The sequence below is a fragment of the Pundamilia nyererei genome, unplaced genomic scaffold (assembly GCF_000239375.1).
Source record: "Pundamilia nyererei isolate P.nyererei 1_Seehausen unplaced genomic scaffold, PunNye1.0 scaffold00035, whole genome shotgun sequence".
Lineage (NCBI taxonomy): Eukaryota > Metazoa > Chordata > Actinopteri > Cichliformes > Cichlidae > Pundamilia > Pundamilia nyererei.
This window is the reverse complement of record NW_005187436.1, coordinates 453,645-476,127: the sequence shown is the minus strand read 5'-3', so window position 1 is coordinate 476,127 and position 22,483 is coordinate 453,645. Positions and strand designations below refer to the sequence as shown.

Here is a 22,483-nt window from a genome sequence, read left to right as displayed (position 1 = left end):
GATCACCTCTAAGAACCAGCCTCGACCTTGGTGTGGCCAAGAGCAAAAGATCACCCGATGTAAGAGCTCTAGGGGGCATATAAGGCTGTGCACATACAGTGCACTTTAATCTTAAGTTGTCCAGGCCAGAAAAAAACCCTTTCTGTCAGTGTAAATAAGTTTAACTCCACCTATAGTCCCTGTAATATCTCAATATAAGAAAAAAAAGTGCAATTTCAGCTGGATGTGTGTGTTTTACTACATGTTAAAGAAAGACTGTTCTATTTAATGAAATAAATGTCAAAATGACTCTCTGGGCAAAATAAAATGTGTAAAATTATAGAAAAAGGTTTGGTAGCTCTTTGTCCCGACTATCGTGCCATTATAAAGCAAAAAATATTTTAGATGTCCTATTTTATTGATTGATTGATTTTTACTTTTTATTTATTTTACTGTGGACACATTGTAATCAACTGAAATTTCGGTTACAGAGAGTGGAAAACACAGGAACTTTTCTGTCATTTAATTGTTCATCTGTTACTTGGTGTAATATGTTTGCTCCACAGTACTGAGGCACTACGTATATGATGATGCCATTAACTAGAGAACAAAAGAGCATATCCAATATTTTGTCAGAGGCATATCAGCCTAACATTAGATAAACTTATTTTAATATTACAAACACTAATACTAATATCCAGAATTTGTCTCTTACACCTCGCATGTGCCGATCTGACTGGGGTCATTTGCTGGATGGAAACTGTCCCTCTGGGCCATACACTGCCTTTAGTCTACTCAAAAATAATTGATAATTGCAATAGAAAAAAGAGTATGAACACATATATTTTATATTAAACATATGGCTTTCACTACTGGGAGAAACAGCAGAGAAACAGCATCTGCAACAAATGTCATGTGAATTCACTTAACAGCACACACTGGGCAGCAGGTGGGCACTCCATCCACACACCCACGTCATACACCCAGTGGAGTCTGCAAACCAGCTTCAACCCCCCCCCCATTAACACAAAAAGAGGGGAAACTGACTTATTGTCAAGTTTTTTCTTCCGTGATTATATATTCCATTATTCTATTTACCTGTACATATTGTACAGGTACAGTATTAAAGGCCCTAAATCAGGGGTAGGGAACTCCAGGCCTCCAGTTTTAGATATCACCCTGGGTCAACAGACCTAAATCAAATGATAACTTCATTACCAGGCCTCTGAAGAACTTCAAGACATGTTGAGCAGGTAATTTAGCCATTTAAATCAGCTGTGTTGGATCAAGGACAAATCCACACCACAGTTCTTAAAATCGTGTCTTTATGCTTTTGAGTTTCAGTTGGCAATTTTTTAGTCAGGTGTTCCTGCTCTGAAACTCTGATCTGCTACTTGTCCACTTTGCCTTTCACTTATTATTACATAATGATATATAGTGCACATAGGATACAGATTAAACAGCCTTAAGCCTTTTTTTTCTCTGAGTCTGTCACCAAACACATTTCACATCAAATCATCCCAAAAGGCGTGTGTACACACTCCTTAATTTTATTGTTTGGGGGGTTCTGTTTTTTTTGTTTTGTTTTGTTTTTTTGCATGGGTGTGCTGAGACAAGTGTCTAAAGATATGAGGTTTAATCTTCAGAAGTTGTCTTTTTATTTATTTACCTCTATAAAGCTGTTTTGAGTCAAAAACACAATAAAATAAACTTACTTACAATTTTACTATTGAGAGAAACACAATTGCACAATTATAAATGGTTTGTCCTTCCGTTAATCACAGCAAGTATTTAAGTCTATTACAAGAAAAATACACTCATTCTGAAAAGAAGCAAATGTTTGGGTACTTTAGCTTTGAAAGTCAACTCTTTGACTTGCCTCCTATTTTAACCACATCTCTGCTGACATCCAGTGGCCATATTCAGTCATGGCTGATGAGACAAACACAATATAACCTTTTTTGATCCAATTTAAGTCTTTTGTTGATATTAAATGAATATTCTAACTCATTAAAACACACTAATACGATTGAAAGCTTCTAGGAACAATCATATGATATGAAAAATTATTGTGATATAGTGATATATATTGCACATAAGATACAGATTAAACAGTCTTGAGCCGTTTTCCCCCCTTTGAGGCTGTCACTCAGGGCTGGACTGGCCATCCGTCATATGGGCCGCTCGTGATTTTTCGTTTTTATGGGCCGATGGGGTTTTATTTCTTTTCTTTTTTTTTAGCGGTATAAGTGAATAGTGGTGGATTGGCCAGTTGGTCATGATCGACTCTGGACTGGACCAATTACAGCCGAGGGGGTCGAACTTTAAAGTTGAGGTGAAAAGAAACGCGATTTGTCCCGTACTACTTCAGCTAGAAAGTTGCTAATTCAATCATGAAACTGATCAATGATCAGCTGATCGGCTTTTCTCTCTGCGCCAGGAAGAGGAAACCGGCGGAGGTCGCATTAAACAACAGCAGCACGTTTAAGCTTGATCAGCTGTTATTAGAATTTATTGAATATTAATTTCTAGTATCAGCCCTGCGACAGACACGCGACCTGTCCAGGGTGTACCCCGCCTCTCGCCCTATGACAGCTGGGATAGGCTCCAGCGCCCCCCGCGACCCTGAAAAGGATAAGCAGGAGCGAATGGATGGATGGATGGATGGATTTCTAGTATCAGCTGATGTTTGCTGGAGCCACAGCTGTAAAGCTGCTGGTCATGATATCCGTTTGGATATGTGGTGAGAGGGAAACATGAAGATGAAACCAGGAGATGTCCTTACTGAATCATCAGAGCTGTGATGGAGAAACAGGTTTACCTTTTAGGTGACATGAATGAGTTGAAGGGAAGTTATGAACTGTTTCTGAGAGACAAATAACACCAGGATCCTTTTTTTATGTAGCTGACGCTGGTAGCTGTGCAGGGGCGGGTCTAGCAATGTTTTGCCAGCGGGGCAGGTAGGGCATTAACAGGGAAAGGGGGGCACAAAGAAATACTTTTCTTCCTTATTCTTATTTAAAATGTCTAGCTTTTAATAAATAATTATCTGAATCTTACAACCAACGTTTCTATCTGATGTAAAATGTATAGAAATCCATTATTGTATTCAGTAAATATTAAGTCTAGTATATACCCTAGTACGTTATAGTATTCTTTCCTTTGGGAAGGTACCATCTGTGTAGTCTGCAATTCTGTTGAAGGAAGATGATGAATATATTTAAATACTGGAGAAAAATAATACATTTCTGTGCATTTGTTTTATACGTGCATTAAATTAAAATCTTGAGGCAGAGGGTGGGGGAGTGGTTCCCTATTTTTTTTTTCTTTTGCTTTTTTGCTGGGATTTGGCAACCCTATTAGATAGGTATATGTAATTATTATTATGATGTTATATGTTTTTTTCTAAGTACTGTTTAGAATACCAGAATAGGGAGGATGGTGTAGGTTTAAGTTTATTATAAAGGCTTTATGGCTTTTCCTATAATACCATGGTGGGCCAGTCACTAGTCAAAATGCCCGGGCTGATTTTTTGTCCCAGTCCAGATCCCAAAAGGTATGTGTACACACTCCTTAATTTTATTGTTTTGGGAGGTTCTGTTTTTCTGTTTGTTTGTTTTTTGCATGGGTGTGCTGAGATAAGTGTGTAAAGACATGTGGGTTAATCTCCAGAAGATGAACAGCTAATCCCTTGTCAGGGTCTATTAGTTGTCACACATTAATTGCTAATTGAACAAATCCAGCAGGGACGAGCTGTATTGCCAAAGAAAATGTTTAGAATCATTTAAAAATTTCTTAACTATCTCACAGCCTGAAATTTAAATCTATGTATGACCATCCTAGACCTAATGTACTAAACAAAATGATGTTGTTGTTATGCGCTGTAATACTGACAGCTGAGTTTGCCAGACACAATGTCTATAAAGGTGAAGAGTCTCAGTCTCAGAGTATCATACAAATCTCTTGAATTCACTTGGTACCCCAGTCTCTGACCTCATTGTCAGGTTCCTGTCATCTCTAATCTCTTTGGCATTTTCCTCTTTGGCCAGGTAAGCCACGCCCTCAGCCTTTAGCCTCTGAGCTGGCATTTATCCCCGGACACACATAAGCTGCTGTCTGCTTTTTAATGTATGTGGAGGGCGGTGTCAATGTGTGTGTATGTGTGTGTTTTACCTGTTGCTGTCACTTATTTTTATTTTTGAAAGCGTCACTCTGTCTTTCTTAACCATGTTTGGTGGATTTTTGGGGTTTTGAGACTCAGACATGCCACGTCCATCAGAAGTCAGGAGGATATGCAGACTGACCAACTAGCTTCAGCGGATTTGACAACAACAGGTCAGTCAGCCGAAGTTTGGATGAACAGTGTGGATGGCAGATCAATCTTGATCTATAAAACAAACTGTTCAGATGAGTGTGTAAAGGCAGGCTTCTGTGTGTTTATTTTACTTCATATAAACGGTAAAGTTGTTATTTCAGTGGGATGTGCTCACAGATCCAAACAGTTACTCAAGAGCATCGCAGACCCACAGTTAAACTATTTGGTGGTATAGTAAACAAGGTCAAGGTAGAGATGCTGCTAAAAAAAAAATTTTTTAAATCCAGCGATTCCTTAAGTCTGATTAAAAAAAAAAAAAGGGAGTTGTTAGTATTTCTGATATAAGACAATGTAATAAGAACACTGATGAATAGTAAAAAAATCTTTAGAAATCCCTGATACAGGAGGCATGTGAGTATTACCAGCACTGACAGAGTAGAGTTAAGATTACATGTCTGCAGATGAACTGGGAATAAAAGTAAGGAAAGCATGTTAGAGAAACATGTAGCTAACTATTACTATTACTATTACTAGTCTGCTCTTTCTGATTGAAGAAACCCCATCTGAAACCCAATTTAAATTTATTAAACTGGATTTATAAGGCAGAGTTGAGTGTATTTGTGTTTGGGTATCATGTCACACTCTTAACCTAAAGAGAATAACTGAATGTGACACACTAATAACAATGACTATGTTTAGTTACTTGTTTTTTGCTCTTTCTCTGCCTTGACTCAGGCAGAACTGGCTCCTGAGTCCTAACCCAGGAATGGCCCTCACTGGACCAACTGCCAGGGCTCCAGTCTGCTTGCTGCTGGTTCTCTTGTATCTTCGCACAGTCACAGGTGCAACCACCTCACAGTCAAGCCAAAAGCTTAAGTTATAGGTCACACTTAATGAAGCTTTAACCCCCTGTCTATGTGTTCAAGTGTGTGTTTGTGTTTGGCACAGGAATGTCAGGCTGGGGTGGATGTTTGGACGGCCAGAATGTATCTGCAGCAATCAAAGAAAACACAGTTTGGGGAGAGATTGTTGCTGAGTTAATGGCTGACACCACAATGGAGGGAGTGCAGTGGAGCCTAATTGGAAAGGATGCACATTGGTTTTTCTTGGATGGAAGCAACATCCGGCTCAACACGTCAGCTGACCGGGTGCTTGACAGAGAGGTAATGGCACTGATAACTGAGCTGTCTACAAGGCAGAAATATTTAGATGTGTAATATACTTTTTGTAGTGGCCTTGAGCCACACTAAGGAAACTGTATTTGGAACAAACACATGTTGAACCTCACTATCTCCTTCTTGGCCCAAACCCAACCTCTCTTACTGTCATCCTCTTACATCATGGCAACTGTTAATGGGTCAGCTAGATTATCTCTCTCTCACACCAAGAAAGTCTTTCAATGTGCTGATCACTCATTTAAAAACAAAAAAATGAGACAAACAACTTCAGAAGGAAGAAGCTATAATATTTATAATACATATAACCCCAACAATCCTGAACTTAATAAACAGAAAGAAATGGGTTGATCTGTGAACAAATGACATGATCGCATCACACAGTTGCTGCAGATTTGTTGATTGTTGTACATCTATGATATGATATGAATCTATCTATGATATGAATCTCCTGTCACACTAAATCCCAAATGTTCTCTGTTGGATAGAGATCTGTTAGCTGTGGAGGCCATTTGAGTGCAGTGAATGCACTTTCATATTCAAAAAACTACATGATTTTAGCTTTGTGACATGGTGCATTATCCCGCTGGAATCAGCCAACAAAAATGGGTATGCTGTGGTCATAAAGGGATGGACATGGTCAGCAACAATACTCAGGTAGACTGTGATATTTAAGGCAACGTTTTTCCAATTTTCTGTTGTCCAATTTGTTAAAACTGTGCAAACTGTAGTCTCCGCTGACAGATATAGGTGTAGTCTTCTGCTGCTGTAACCATCTGCTTCAAAATCCAGCATGGTCTGCCCATTCTCCTGTGACCTCTGGCATTAATAAGGGATTTTATTTTCTTCTTTTTTATTGTTGACGCCAGACCAGCCCATCTGGCACAGACAACCATGCTGTGTTCAAAATCAATTAAATCACCTTTCTTCCCCATTCTGATGTGATTGGCTGATTAGTTTGTATTTACAGGCAGCACCTAACAAAGTAGTCAATGCATAAATCTCCACATATCTATGTGTTTATTTTAAATATGCAATTTCTGCAGTGAAAGAAATGTTATAATTTCATACTTTATAGCATTAAGTTATCCAAATGCAGGCCAAATCTAAGTTATATATTATATAAATCATTATAGAATGGAAAGACTCTTTACATATTTAATAATCAACTCAAAAACTCAACACAAATCAGCTTAAAAACTATGATTACAACAAGTCTATTCTTTTAAATTGATTTAAAATCCCTTTATACAAATTAATGTTTCATGTTATTAGACAGGTATTGAGTGCTCACATGACTCTTGTGTCCTGTTTACTGAATAAAGAGAAATGGCCTAAATTAAGATTTGAAAAATAACCCTGAACATCAACAGAAGTACTAACCAGGCCCAACCCTGCTTAGCTTCTCTATAAGTGTCTTTGATGGACTCTGGTTACAAAGTTTCTGATTTGGAAAGGGACTCCATTTGAAATGTGTGGTTTTGACAGCTATGTTTAACAATGTTATCATATCACTGAATGAAAAGCTCTGCTTGTCGCCTCTTGTTTTACATCTTTTAGGCACTGGGACCCATCCTAATAGCTGAATTGACATGTCATGAGGACGGCATCCTTCTGGTACACTGTCTTCCATCATTTTACTCATAATTCCTCTTTCTATCATTCCAGATTCAAAGCTGAATATATATGTGTCTTTTTGCTGTTATTTTAGAGTGTTTACAGCGTCCTGGTGAAGATTCTTAATGAGAATGATAATTCACCTGTGTTTCCAGAAAACACAGTCCAGACTCTTATTATCAGTGAGGTATAGGGCTTTCAAAAATACCCGCACGCAAATCTCTGCATGTGTATATTACAATAAAAATTCCACTCCTGCTGCCTCAAGTGCTTCTCTGTCTGTCTGTGTTTTCAAGCTGACTGCAGTGAATACTGTGGTATTTACTGTCCAGGCCACAGATGCCGATAATGACAACATCATTTACTCAATTGACCAGGCATCCGTAAGTTGTATTTTTCTACCTTTTAAATAAAAATTGGAAACATAAACAAACAATTTATCATTGTTTATGTATTTGTGTGTATTCCACAGCCTGATGCTGAATATTTCAAAATTGATCTACCAAACAGTGGAGAGGTGGTGCTGGCCAAACCTCTAGACTATGAGACCAAAACTGTGCTTACTGTCACCATCTATGCCTCAGTATGTACATTTATTTAATTTATATTTCTTTGATTCTAATCACGTGAGTAATTGTGCAAATATATACATATGTTGCTAGATTGTTTTTTATCCCAAAAAATAAAATAAAAATACAATCAAGATTTGATTCACTGGTTCTCCTGATTGTAAGACTGTAAGAAAAGCTTCACTGTATTTCATGCTTCATGACCAGTGTAATATATTTGACTTGTCTTTATTTCAGGAAATGAACACTGCTGAGCACTACAATATCAGCACCAGTACCACCATCACTGTCCAAGATGGAGATGACCAATACCCACAGTTCCTGCCCTGCACGTGGCTTTTCCAGGAGACTAATCAAATCTGCACCAGCCCTGTGTACACGGTCAACGTCACTGAGGGGGAAGAGGTCAGGTGCTAAACCCTCCCTCACAGATGGCACACACATGTCATCAGAGCAACACAGTGCGTGGCTATCAGTCGCTCAGAGTTTGGTAAACTTAAAGCTGACAAAGTCCAAAATGTTAGTTTTAGCAGATCAAAACACCCAAGATAATGCTCTGAGCTTTATTTTCTTAAAAAACAAAATAAAGGATATTAAATTTAAAAAATGCTGAATTTCCTTTATTTTTTATTTAGATTCTATCAACATTTTTTATGTTATCTGGCATTTTTGTAATTCCCTGTCACAGTCCAAACAAGACTCAGATCCAGTGGCTTGGTTACTACTTTATTAGAGCTAATTTGAACAAATATGTATAATATTGCAGGACATTTTGTTGGACTTTTCTCCTGGTCCCATTCATGCAGTGGATGGAGACAGAGGACTCAACTCTTCACTGAGTTACACCATCCTGTCAGGTAAGATAACCAGCAACACAAATCAGTATTTAAAAATGTTCTGTGTTTGTATCTATAACTGGGTTTTTCTGGGTTGCAGGAGATGATGATGAACATTTCACGATGAACAGGCTGACAGGTGAGACGAGGCTCACTCGAGGGGTGAGAGACAGGCTCATAACTCCACTGCTGTGTCTTCAGGTCATGGTAAGGCTCAAACACACTGTAAGTGGCAGGTTTAAAATGTATGACGTCTTCTTCAGTACCAATCTCATTACTGTGGCTTTTTGTCACTATGTCATTCACCCAGGCATATCAGGATAACGACCCCAGGAAGTATTCTGTTGCTACAGTGTTGGTCCGAGTTCTGGCAGCGAACCAGTTTTCTCCAGAGTTTGACAAGCCTGAATATCGTGGCTTTGTAGTGGCAGGAAAAAGTCCAGCCTCTCTGGTCGATACTTACGGTAGCAAAGCACTAGTGCTACATGTACACGACCAAGATTTTAACCAAGTATGCACTGTGACATGCACAGATACAACCATGCTGCTGATGGTCAGTGCAGTCTGTAATGCGTCACCTTTTTTCTCCACAAACTCACAGGGTTTCAATCCAATGATCTACTTCACGTTCAATCCCGCATCCAATCACACAGACATCTATCAAGTCACACAGGAGGGTCTCCTGATAGCCAAGACCAGCGAACTCAAACCAGAACAGGAATATGTTCTGGAGGTGAGCCTCGAAACTGTACAGGCTACAAACCTTATGTTGTGTTACTTACATTTAGCACTTTTTAAACAACTGTTTGAATTGAACCATACATTACAGAGAATTTAAATAAAGTAGTATACAATAGTTCATATATACTCAATAACATTGTCTTTTTATACTAAAATTGTAGAAACACAGTAAGAACTGGTGGGGGGGAAATGTAACCAATATGTAACAATGTAAAATCGATTGGCTATAATATTACAACCAGTGTCTCCCTGTAGTTACTAATAACATAGGCGAGTTTATATTAGGTCTATGTGAATCATGTTTTCTGTGCTCCACTTGCCCTCTGTCTTCCACGAAAGTCTCATAAAAGATGCATGTAAATAAGATAATGATGCCATTAAAATACTTTGCAGGTTATGGCTGTAGATCAGGAATCAGGTGATGCCACGTTTGCTACCGTAGTTGTGGAGGTGTTACCTGAAGGGCAACCAAGTAAGGTGACCCATCTGCACACTTGTATACACTGCTGATTGCTAATAATCCTGCAGACTAAAACAGCCTCTTCATGTTTTACTTTGTTTGCCCCAGTCCCCTATGGTCCACTGCGAGGTGATCACGTGATCGGTTGCACAGTGGGTAAAGCGTTGTTTCTGAGCATGGTGTTTATGACTGCATTTGGATGTGTCCTGTCTATACTGATGTGGCTGAAGAAGAAACAGAAGGGAAAGAGAGGCCCATTGGAGAGAGGCTGTGTAGCACAAGGCAAACATCCCAATGTCGTAAGATAATTTATGACTAAAATATTTACTAAAATTAAAATTAACATTGTTTTATTTGTCTGAATGTGATCCAAAATATTCTGGCATTTACTCCCACAGAGCTTACGGTGGTTCCAGCTGGTGAGTGGCCTGTTTGTTTGTTTGTTTGTTTGTTTGTTTGTTTGTTTGTTTGTTTGTTTGTTTGTTTGTTTGTTTGTTTGTTTGTTTTGTTTTAGAGTTATCTGTATCCTCACCATATTTTTTTTCCTGTAGTAAAAACTGCTTGTCCTTTTAATGTTACTTTTATAGCATATTTATCTTCTATCCAAAACCAACTAAGGGATTTAATTACAGTTTTACATCTGAACTCTTCTAATTCTGCTAAAAGTAAATGATCGGGTTTTACAAAACTGAATGAATAATAAAATTCATGTAAACGCAAGATACAACTTCCTCACTAGTTCCAAAATTTCCAACCCCATCTCATGGCCTTCATCTGCAGATTTAACTCAAACTTCCTATTACAGAATAACACGCACAAAAGGTGTGGTCAAGAAATGTCACATGGACCCTGTTTGTCGAATCTACTATTTCTAGTGTTAAAGTTTATACAGTATTTGAATATTCAGAGTACTTTATAAGTCTGTGAGACTCGAGGGCAATCTGCATATTCAAATAATCTTGCTCAGGATGATTTGCTTGCACCGTCTTTGTGTCTCTGTGCAAAAAGTAGCTTTATTCCTCTGTGTGTTGATCTGATGAATGTAATCACTCCTCAGATGAGTCATCATAATACTATGCCACAAACGGAGGAAGTACCCTACAGCAGTGAAGAATATGGAACTTACAATCCTTCCTTCAGCTTTACTGAAAACCCAGGAATCTACATCCAACAAGGATGTACCCCCTGTCAAGAACCGACCCCACCCACAGATACAGCTGTACCTGACACCAGCTCCATCCCCACTGAAACTGTAACCTTTGACAATAATGTTTCTACACCAACAAACATATCTTGCATTTCGCCCACTTTTACAGCCCCTGCAAATGTGAGCCCAACAGATAAAACTGAGGGTGCTGCTCCACCCAACGAAACCCCTGGTATCCCACCAGAATCAAACCCGGAGTCTATTGAGGAACAATCTAACATGAGCCCAAGCCCTGAAACCGATGACGCTGATACAACTCCACCTGTAACATGCCCGGATATGCAAACAGGCTCCAATGATGATCTTGTTGACCCAACAACTAGCCCCTCCTCTCAATCCAGTATTCCATTCAGTCGTACCCGAATCGCTTCAGCAGAAATTGACAAACCCTTTCGTAAATCTCGCGTGAAGACGCCCTCATATTCGCCTTTATTGTCCACATCCATCCCCAGGCAGACAAGCACACCCCCACCCACCCCAGAGGATGTCCCTTTAAAGGCCACGTTGGTACATATAGATACCTCTCCCACTGAGACGCCACCAGAAACACCAGAGCGAACGGCGGTAGCTCTGAGCACAGAGGTGTACCAACCCTCTACGTCACTGGATGAAATAGAATCAGAGCGTCTCGACGGAACAGCAGACAGTAGCAGTCATCCTGAGGAAAGAAGGGCATCGACAAACTCGGGAAACACCCAAGATGACCGCAGGGTGGGGGAGGATGATGATGGTTTTCTGGGAGATGAAGATGCAGACAAGAACAGTGAGGGTGAGTTAGAGTCAGACGAAGAAGAGCTGCTGAGAGTGATGGCTCGTTGTAATCCCATTTTTATCACATTTAGTAAGTGATGTCACTATGATATCGCAGGCGGGTGACAGAAGATGGCGCAGGTAAGACGAAGATGGAGAAATCATGGAGAAACAAAGAAGCACTAAAGGCTGGCTCTGCTGTTCTGAAGGCATAAATGAAGACTGGGTGTATACACAGTGCACTTGAAGGGCCACATCAAAAAAGGCCTGCATGTGTTTGCACTAATAAGCTACAACATTAAAACCAAAGTGCAATGTTCTCCTTGGAAATCCTGAGTCCTGTTGCTTTGATGGTGCCACTCACCCAAATAGTTGCATAGCTGCAGATTAAGGAAACCTATCCAGTGAGATGGCACTCCCCGGCAGCAGTGGCCTCCTTAAGCAGAATGATGCTCACAGAGGCTCCCACAAACATGACAAAGAGGCTAAGTTAATGACTTGGACTCTTCACATACTAATCTTACTGAACATCCGTGACGTACTGAAGACCTGGAGTCAATTTTTCTGAATAATGTTTTAGTAACACAAGAGGAACCTCCATGATATTTTGACACATGGTTTGAAAGTTGTGGCTTATTAGTCTATATGTAAAACAACATGTAACGTGTAACATGTAGCATGAAATACACCATGCTGATCCATTCATAACACATACAGTAGTCATAGTCTAAATAAGATAATAAGGATACCATGAAAATGCAATACAAATAAAGAACACACTGTTTTAAAACAAATGTAAGCATAAATTGAGATTTTGTTGTCCAAACATTTCACACTAACCAAATATACGAGTTTATCCTGAATATGATGAAATATGTGAAATATACTTCAAAAAGATAAATATACACAAATCTCAGTGAAAAGTGCTGCTAAAATTCCATCCAGACTGAATATGGGGGGTCGGTGGTGTTGCTGTGGGTGTACTAGTCACAAGCAAAACACTTGCTGTAATATCAGAGGACTATGTAAGGCTAACATTTAAATCCACAGGGATAAATGCAGCTCCAGTTTATGTACATGTTGTGACAAAGAGCACAACACATACTTGATGATGATAGTTTATCAGTAATCAGAATGTTCAAAGGGATAATCACAGCAAATGTCTGATTTTCTGGTCACATTCCAGTCAGCGACGTCTTTTTGCAGCTGTTAAAACCCCAGCAGCTGCCATCACATGACACAAGTACAAAATCTACATTTAAAGTCACAGTGCAAAGCACAGCCACATTTGAAAAGCCACTTACCTGTGCATCTAAGGTTCCACAGCGTTATGAATTTTGATGAGAAGAGATTTACACTTATGAATGTACTTACTTACAGCATAAAATTAGTATAAAATATGTGTACATTCATCACGGAACATCAATTTGAAATCAAAGAGAACAGGGGAGCACATGTTACAACAGGCATGGACACATCTGAAGTTTTAATCTCTCAGTATTTCAAACACTCAGCGCCATCAGTACCCAATCTGTTCATCTACTCTTAAAGGCTCCATTCTGATGGACCTTTTCAGATCTATGTCAACATACACTGCATGTCAGTGGGAAAAAAGCCAAGGAACTTCTGTAGATCTTTATCAAGCTACAGAACCGGAGAAACTATTTCCTGGTAGGAAAATGGCTTCATAAACTGTGATGTGGGGAAAAAAGAAAGAAAATAAAACAAATTCTACAACCACAGGGACTGTTCCTACAGTTAGCTATACTGAATGCTCTATTAATTTAATTACAGAAGCTACTCGAGCACAGGAAGCAAGCTTTGAATTTTCCAAACAGTGTTTTAAGGACTTACTTGCTTTTTCTGATTTGACAGAACAAAACTGAACTCATTAGAAAGAACTGCAAGCACAGCATCAGGCAAACACTCATAAACTGGTTGATGCAATCTCTACAGTGAAAAACGCTGGTGGCAGCCTCGTGCTATTGGGCTACTTCAGAAATAAAGGCAGGTCAGAATTGGCCATAGTTTAACTTTCAGCATAGCGTGTCTAAAGATACGGTTTCAGTTTTTGTTGTTAAAGGCCACTGACAGATGGTTATAGACACTAGAAATCTAAAGATACAAAAGGTGAAAGGTTGTGCATACTACTGATTCTTCCTTTAATAAGTTTGTCAGTGTAGCAGGCCAGCACTCAGTCTTGAATATTCTGCAGATAAATCCTGTTCTTCTCACATTTTTGTACATCAATGCAGAATAAAAAAAACAAACATTTTTCTGTAAAAACTTAAAGGTTAAGGCTCCTAATGAATAGCATCAGGTAAGTGAATGTGAATCTAAAGATCACAAAGACCTCAAAAGAAAAGAGCTTCTGAATAAATTGTTAATATTCATCACGCCCTATTCTGAATAGTTTGTGACTTCGCCGCATTCATTAAATACTGTGTGCATTCAGCTCAGTTCTGACACTTTTGTATATAAAAACACCAACATTGGTATTATAGTGAGCTGAGAAGGGAAACTGAATGTCTGAAAAAGAAGGTGGAGGGAAGACAACAAGCAGGTCAACATTGTGAACTGTGTTTTTCCTTCACTGTTAATACGAGCACTGATATTTTTCAGCTTCCACTTAATATGATGAAATGTTTTATAAGATTATTTATTAGGAATGTGAAGTTTGTAGAAGACAGTAACTGAGCAATTGGTATGTTTAGCTTTCCAGAGAATAGCTGTTATACAGCAGAAAGCTTCTGACAGCTTAACCAACACAAAAGAATAAAGAAACCAAAACACTCCTTTTTTTATTTTAATTTTTATTGAGACTTTGTTCTCAATCACAAAAACTGGACCTGATTGTTAGAGTGCTCACTTTGCTGAACAACTTATTTACAGTAAAGTCACTAGTGAAAGGCTGTTGCTGCAGTGAGCTTGTAAAAAAAAGTCATATATAATACCATAAAAATTATTAACAGTGGTTATAAATGCTAGTAGTGATAGTACAAACATGACAAACATATCTGGGAAAGAAATGTTGAAACGTCATTTTTTTCTAAACTAAATTGCTTACAAAACAGGACAAAGATTTTGGTTGGCACACAAATTAGTTCAGCTGAATCAAACAAAACTGTAACAATAAAGCAAAAAAAACAAGTCATCAAGAATACAAGTAAATATGTACACACGGATTCACATGCACGCACACGCACTCACACTAATGAGGTGATGAGATAGAAGAAAGGAGGCAGCATTGAGGACGAAGCATCCATCAGTCCCTAAATTCATCTGTATTCCTTCAGCTAACACGAAGCACGTCGGTTGGGATGTGCAGATTTTGTTAACGTGGAAGGTTTAGGCCCAGCTTAGCAAACAAAGCCTGGTCCAACTGATGATACTGTATTGCACTCGACCAAATGGTCTCCATTGCCACTGGAATTCAACATATACCTCCTTGTTACAAACAGCTGTTACTTCAGCATCACAATAATATGAAGGAATGAAAAACAAAGTACAAGTAAAGTTTAGTTTGAGCCCAATTACAGAGCAATGGTACAAATTCTGCTTTTTGTTTCAGTCTAATGCACTACAGAATGACATGCTGTGACAAGCTGCTCTGTAGGCTACAAACTAAAACTCTGTTCCATGAAGCATTTTGCAACAAATCAAGGCTATGCAAAGAAACTGTCTTCTCAAAGAAAATAATATCTGATTTGTCCTTTACCTGACATGGGCAAAAAAAAAGGTAGTGTATGGAAGCAGAGCAAAGGCCGGCATTATATATCCCAATCTGAGGCATTGCTTAACATGAGCTCACACTGGCCGATGGTGTGCAAGTTGCTTAGAATGTTAGTGTGTGTGTATGCAATGGGACACATTCAAGAAATCAAATAAATTATTGTCTGTGGCGTTCGATTAGGCAAGCTCATCTTGTTTAAAAAACACTCCACGGCTAAAAGGTGGCACACAAGAAGAGCACACAGTCTTTGGAGGCAGGCGGATTTTAGAACTCATCGTGTCGAGTCAGCGCCTCCCCGAAGTCGGTCGCCTGGCTGCCCACGAACAGGTCATACTTATCCACAATTTCGGCTTTGGTGAGACGGCCATCCTGACAAAAGAAACACAAGAAACCATCTGCTATAGGCATTCAGTTTGTCCTATATGTTTGAACTAACACAATGGTCTGCCTTTCAAGCTATTTTAAAGGCCTCCAATTGAGTTTTGATTACAGATACACCAGTATTTTCTGAACACTGGTATGATCTTGCTGACTGGTCTGGTCTCGACTAGTGTTTGGGATCACATTTAACAATTTACTAGGTCAAGTCAATTTTGCTACATATTCAAAAACTTAAAAATGTTATAACCAGTGTGGGCATGAGTCCACTTTCACTTTCTATACCTAAACTCACAGTGCAGATAAAAGTAAAGTCACAAGGAACAAAATGAAAGAAATAAGTAATTTTGACATTTTACAGTACTCACTTTGTCTGCATCAGACTCATAGACCAGATGCTTGGCCTCAGCCTCAGCGTGGTCATAGTCACTGGGCAGGATCCAGTCTCTGGTCTCCTCCTTGTCCATCTTCCCGTCCTTATTTTTGTCTCTGAATTCAGTAAACTGCTCCCTCTCAGTCTTCACCCACTCAGGTTCTGAGGTGTCTCCCTCCTGGTTGTACATGTCACCTAGACCACAAACAGACAGGAACACATTGACTGATGAAGCAAGTGCTAGAAATGCAACGTGGCCTATAAAATATAATAAAACGTAATATGTGTGTTGGTTTGCTTCCTCCAATCACCAAAGATCGTGTGGTACAAACTAATAATGATGCTGGTAGGCTGTCAGAACTCACCTATGTACTCATCCAGGTCAATTAAGCCATCTCCATTCTTGTCAATGTCTTCCATAGTTTCCTTAAAAAAAAAGAAGAAGAAAAAAAAAGTACATAGTGAGAAAGGATAAGGAAGATATCCAGTTGGTCTCAGTATGTAGCACCTTTGTGAGTGTGTCTCTCACCAGCACTACGATGTCTTTCATGTGGTCATACTCCTCAGGGTGAAGGAAGGCTGTAAACTCCTCCTTGTTAGCTTTCATGTCATTGTCCTGGTCAGCCATTTTGAATCTCCTCTCATCACGAGCCATCATCTGCCTGTAGCTGAAGCCATCTTCAGGGTCGGGATCATCTGCGAGTCAGAAGACACAGCATTTTTCAGTGTGAGTCCAAGAGTGGCAAAGTACATTTGTCTATAAAAATAAAGCTAACGTATGAAACGAAAACTGTCTGCCTCTGTACCCAGAATGTATCCATAAGTGGCATTCTTGTATTCCTCCCATGACACCACGTTATCCCCGTTGAGGTCATGACTCTTCCACTGTCGATCCACATCATCATAGATCCACCTCTTCTGTGCGTGCTTGATCCACTTCTTCATTTCCTCAACAGTCACGTAACCATCTTTATCCTCATCTATACGCTCAACCAACATGCTGGAAAGAAAGAGCAGAAAAATTAGAAAAGGTTCATTTTTTCCCCCCCTAAAGTTTTGTCATCTCAGATAAGCATGATCAAAACAAAATGTACCACAAGAATTACTTTTTCAACCAATTTTGGGATTCATTTGTATCTGCATAATTCCTCAAAGTATTCAGGTAATTACAAACATCCCCCAATGACTTTAAAAAAAAAGAAGAAGCAGAAGACAGTGTTGTTACCCGAGCCTCTCCTTGCTCTCTTCTGGTGTGAGCTGGTCAAAAGTCTTAGCCTCTTCCTGTCCCAGAAAGGCTTCATGGTCATAGTCAAAGTTCTCAGTATCATCGTGCTCTCGGCTGCTGAGAGGTTCATCGTGGTGCACACGGTCCTTCTTGTCTGTGGGTTTGCTGGTGGCGTAAACCACGCAGAGAGCAAAACACATGATGAGTGGCCGCAGCTCCATCCTGTGCACGTACAAGCACCGTCTAGAGCAGGAGTTTGGAGGGGAGAAAAAAAGTCACCAAAAAGCCATTGTCATCCTCCTAAACCCATTTCTTTATCATGGCATGAAAGCATGCAGTCAGTACTAATCCTGTCTTTTGATTTCATTCATTCATTGCTGGTTGCCAGTATATGACTCAAAGGGCAGCCAAATACCACGAGTACTGATAATCTTTCACAGCTTATGCAATCCTTTATTTGTTCTACTGCTGCTTTCTGGAAGCTGTTGTTCCACACATTGTTATTACCATAATCTACTCGACAGTTCCCAGCATATTACACAGTCACTCCACACAAAGTATTAAACCAAAACATGTTAATGGAGCATGTTTATTGTCTTTTACTGTACGGCGTAAAGCTTGGTATACTTAATAAACTGGCAATTGAGTACAGATTTCTCTTCAAAACATGCTGCATGATCTTTTGCTCTAAACATCCACAGATTTGAGCTTTAAAGCAAACTTATGAGATTAAGCTACCTGTTCACATATCTAAAAGACCTTTGTAAGTTTACCTGGCAAAAACACACCTAATAACGGTTTTACAGAATTGCCGGGTTGCTATCCCATATATTCTAATTTTTGGTCATTTTATCATCCTGTGATCAAAAAAAGCTCACCATTATACTGGCTTTAGCGTGGCAAGTGATATAATCTTCTTTCTTTTTTTTATCTCGACAACTTAAATCTTGCCTTTTTTGTATTAAAGTTAGAAGCAACAGTGTGTGACCGTTATTTCTAAGACCGTTACCATCCATACCAAGGTGAGGCATTAATAGCAGACTGGCTAACCCAGGATACCGCTAGTTTTCCCCCCTATTAGTCTTGCAATTTAAAGCGCTCAATGCGGATAAGTCAGCACCATCATAACGGACCACTTTAAGTCACTATTGGAGAAATACACTCTATTTCTTTTAGAGATTTTACCCAATTTATTTTGAGTACTCACCGGTTTCTTCTGCAAAGTTCGTCGCTGTAGCCTTACGTCCGCCCCTCGGAAACACACCCATGCACTTCCTGTGCTAGAACAAAAATCAACCAATCAGGTTACGAGAAGCCGAATGCGATGTCGCTTGTTCATTGGTCCACTTCAAGAGAGCATCGTTGATTGGATTGGCCAAGAACCGCCACGTCCTCAAAGGCGACAAAACACACTTCATTCATAAATGCCACTGTCAAAAAAGCTACAAAACCATCACATTTTGCCTAAACATGTCGCTTATTATTTAAATAAATAAATACATTAATTATATATTTTTGTATAGTATTAATGTTGTTACATTTTATTGATTCCCAAGGGGAAATTCATTTGTCAAAGACAGAGGCTACAAAAATGAAGAGAAGCTTGGCTATTACATATTCAGACGCATAAAAGAAGCAGTCACATAAACAAGCACAAGTAAATAGAAGTCGGTTTTTTTTCGGCTTTTTTTATTTGTTTAAAAAATAAACAATTTTCTACAATTATACAATCCACAATTATAAACTTGCTAAATGTAGCCAAAAAGAAATGAAAAAGAACAAAATGCAATAAGGCCTGCAATTACAAAAAAACAAAACAAAAAAACCCTCAACCCAGTGAGAGCAACTATTTAATCAAAAATATGAAACCACTCATTTTTACCACTATATATTGTCATCAGAGTATCCAACTATCCATTTTTTCTCCACTTTTTGAAAACAGGGTCGTGGGATGCTTGAGCATATCCCAGTTTATAATGGAGGCCAGAGACTCTGTGGAGAGTTCACGAGTGCATCACAAAGCCAACAGACAACCATTAAAACTTGCATTCAAACCTACAGCCAATTAGGATCACCTAACATACACTTTGGATGGTGGGAGAAAACCGGAGCACCTGGTTAGAACCCACACAGGCAGAAAGATTCAAACATAGGACCTTCTTGCTGTGAAGCAACAGTGCTCTTCCAACTCTTAGTGCCATCCAAATAGTAGATTTGATCAGAAATATGAAAGCTATTATATTATAAGGTCATATACCCCTCTTAATTCTTTATATGTTTATGTAGCTCATTGGAGAAATAGCCATTTATACTGCCTGTTTTGTCTTCCTTTGCTCAGGAATTTTCATTATTGTAAATTCTAAGCTGAGTGGGTCTGACCCAGTATCTGTATGTCCATCCTATGAAGATATGATGAGAATTAATATACATGACAACCTATGACAAATTCTGTTTTTTATTCGGGTGTGATTTAACTACATTCATGTTTTGCATAAAATATTTAACAACTTATGCATGACATTTGCCGACATAGAGGCTCAGTATAAAAAAAGGCAACAATTACACATTGTGTAAAAATAACAGTAACTCAAACATGTCTCCTGGTTAGCTCTGAAGTGTAATCTAACTATCATGAGTTTGTTTTTCTTACAGAGTCTCTCAGAGCCATAAAAATTAAAGTGTTTTATGTAACAATGGGAGCTTATGGCACAGCAAAGTCTCTATATCTCAGCCAACTGCTGAGTTATCCAAATCTGCATTGTCCCCATCTTCTTCTGTCTTGTCGCGTAGGTTAACATTTTCTCCTTGACTGGATTCACAGGTTGTGTCCATCTGTTTCCCACCATCACAGCTTCCTGCTGGGAAAACACAGACAGACATATTTGGGTTTTTAGCATTTTATTTTCCAAAGTTGATTCTTTATCAAACTGCAGATAAAACTGCAGGTTGTGCTGATTAACTCCTAAAAGTATACAGAGTTGTATCAACAATGTTAGACGTGATCATCTATGTTGCACTGCACTGAATTTGGGCAATCAGGCTGACCTGTGCTTGCTTCACCCTCTTTCTTCTCTGTGAGAAAGATTCGTTGCATTTTCAGTTTCTTCGCTGTGTGGCATAAGTACTTCAGATCTAGACCACCAACTCCTTTTCCTGCAGACAAAAACAAACAAATAAAAAAAAACAAAAAAACCCCCAACTTAAGTACTTAAGTAAAACCACTGAAAAAGTTGTAGTAAATTGGTACCTTTTCCTGGTGTCTCCTCAAACAGCACACAAGTTCCCAAAGCATCTTTAAAGAGGCAAAGATAACAAAGATTAAAAAAACAACAAAAAACTTCACAGACAATCAGCCAGCGGCACCCACATGCTCATCTATTAATGGCTTATATTTCCAGAACAAACAATCTGTAATAGTTAATCAGATATCAGACTAGAAATGACTCTTTGGAACTAAGAAAGGACATCAACATGAATAAGTATCCTCGCAGGATGCAAACACAGCAGGTACAAGCAGTTTGAATCTTTTTCATTTTGCAAGATTTCTCACCTTCATATTCTCCTGCAAACACATACGGTCCAACTTGCATCATGGGTCTGTCGCTGTCAATGTCCTTACACACAAAAAAGAAAAGTAGATTTATGAAGCTACACTGGAAGCAATTAGGTTTCTCTTTTCTCAGTACAACAGAATATGCTTCAAACTCACCAGTATCTTGCATGTGCCCCCACTCTTGGTCAGAAAGTCATTGTTGATTATACCAGAGAGCTCCACCACAACAATCTGCTCCTAAACAGAGCAAAATTATTGATGCTTTAGAAAAACCCATAAAAGTGCATTAGAAAGACAGACTCCCCTGAGAGTTATTTTTCTTTACGTGTTCGTGTTAATTGTTAAATACAAAAATATACAAAAGTCAAATTATCTGGTGTGATGATTGTCCCTTAAACCAGCACTTGGGAAATGTTACGCTATCAAACGGCTCTGTATCCTCATGTGCAGTTGAGCTAATGCGGTAGCTTCAGGGGGCTACATCGAATGGGAACTACTAGTAAATTGGTGGCATTTCATACCTCCTCTTCCCATTCGTCTTCCATACTCAAATTCCTGTAATGAAAAAAAATATTGTGGGTTATAATTTATGTTTAATTAAGAAAATATATCGAGCTAAACCGCTACTCACTGGCTTAGTAATGTTTTGACAATTTCCGCGAATGTACGGTGGCCGAGAAGAGCCTTTCCAGTGTGTTTTGCCGGGTAGCGCTCAGTTACAAGTCCGTCCATCGAGGGGCGGTGTTGCTCAGTTTTGCAGGTAAATTTCAGAGCGGAGCTATTTAATGAGAACTGGAAATTTAATGATCAGGACTTAAATCTGTCTGTTTGTCTGTGTCTTCTGCCAACAGCTGAGAACTCTGAATCTAAATATTGGCTACCTGTAGGCATACTCATGACCTCCATCTGCCATTAGCGTTATTAATGCCCTCCTGTTTTGAGGCCATGGTCGACATGGTGATGAGATGAGATCAGGTGAGATGAGATGGAATAAGATGATACATTTTATTGATCCCCAAGGGGAAATCCATCTGTCAAGGACAGGGGCATAACAAAATGAAAAGAAACTCAGATCTCACACATATTCAAAAACATAAAAGAAACAGCCACACAAACAAACACAGTTAAATTAAGAATAAAAGTGGAGCGATATTAAGAACTAAATGAAACACTGGAGGTTTGTGACATCAACAAATGCTGCAACCCCTCAGGAAAAACATGAGCATCTCAGTGTTTTTAGGTTACTGTGCAGAAGTGAATGGAGGCATACTAATACAAACGCTTCAGAAGCAAACATCGAGCTGAAAGTGTGCTGTCCAAAATTATTTTTATGATTAAAGTAAGAAATATAAAAATGCTCAGAAACTGCACCTAATAGCCATATTAATTTGCGGACTGTGCTCAGTTGGAAAAGGACAAATGCTCACCAGTGGAACCACGAAGCCTAAAAGCTGAAATGTTGTTGTTGTTTTTAACACATCTGCCATTCAGTTGACTCTGACTTCCTTTGTATATTTTTGTCCTTAAAATGCTCACCTGGATTTAATTTTGTTGTAACATAATCATAATGAA

The 22,483-nt window shown here is 38.9% G+C and overlaps 3 protein-coding genes across 4 annotated transcripts; 1 reads left to right on the top strand and 2 right to left on the bottom strand.

The window, feature by feature from the left end:
• The first annotated feature begins 4,079 nt into the window (after positions 1–4,079).
• On the top strand, positions 4,080–12,435 carry LOC102205514 (cadherin-related family member 5). Its single transcript, XM_005729876.1, has 16 exons — positions 4,080–4,314; positions 5,030–5,136; positions 5,243–5,457; positions 7,030–7,086; positions 7,181–7,273; positions 7,383–7,469; positions 7,559–7,669; positions 7,893–8,060; positions 8,422–8,512; positions 8,592–8,698; positions 8,802–9,002; positions 9,093–9,224; positions 9,626–9,704; positions 9,801–9,991; positions 10,091–10,111; positions 10,750–12,435. The coding sequence occupies exons 2-16, from the start codon at positions 5,061–5,063 to the stop codon at positions 11,746–11,748; spliced, it is 2,628 nt and encodes an 875-aa protein (XP_005729933.1). The 5' UTR covers positions 4,080–4,314; positions 5,030–5,060; the 3' UTR covers positions 11,749–12,435.
• A 2,012-nt stretch (positions 12,436–14,447) lies between these two features.
• Positions 14,448–18,664, bottom strand: calub (calumenin b). The gene is made up of 7 exons (XM_005729875.1): positions 18,566–18,664; positions 17,359–17,601; positions 16,940–17,133; positions 16,663–16,829; positions 16,499–16,559; positions 16,129–16,328; positions 14,448–15,751 (listed from the first exon to the last, which is right to left on the bottom strand). The coding sequence occupies exons 2-7, from the start codon at positions 17,577–17,579 to the stop codon at positions 15,647–15,649; spliced, it is 948 nt and encodes a 315-aa protein (XP_005729932.1). The 5' UTR covers positions 17,580–17,601; positions 18,566–18,664; the 3' UTR covers positions 14,448–15,646.
• A 1,133-nt stretch (positions 18,665–19,797) lies between these two features.
• gtf3c6 (general transcription factor IIIC, polypeptide 6, alpha) lies at positions 19,798–21,938 on the bottom strand. Of its 2 annotated transcripts, none has more exons than XM_005729874.2 (8): positions 21,793–21,938; positions 21,543–21,689; positions 21,433–21,466; positions 21,068–21,148; positions 20,909–20,972; positions 20,606–20,650; positions 20,404–20,511; positions 19,798–20,213 (listed from the first exon to the last, which is right to left on the bottom strand). In XM_005729874.2, exons 1-8 carry the CDS (start codon positions 21,822–21,824, stop codon positions 20,086–20,088), a joined length of 639 nt encoding a protein of 212 aa, XP_005729931.1. In that variant the 5' UTR covers positions 21,825–21,938; the 3' UTR covers positions 19,798–20,085. The 2 variants fall into 2 exon arrangements, with proteins under 2 accessions (XP_005729931.1, XP_005729930.1); XM_005729873.2 differs by having other exon boundaries at positions 19,798–20,216; positions 21,793–21,937.
• Between the last annotated feature and the right edge of the window lie 545 nt (positions 21,939–22,483).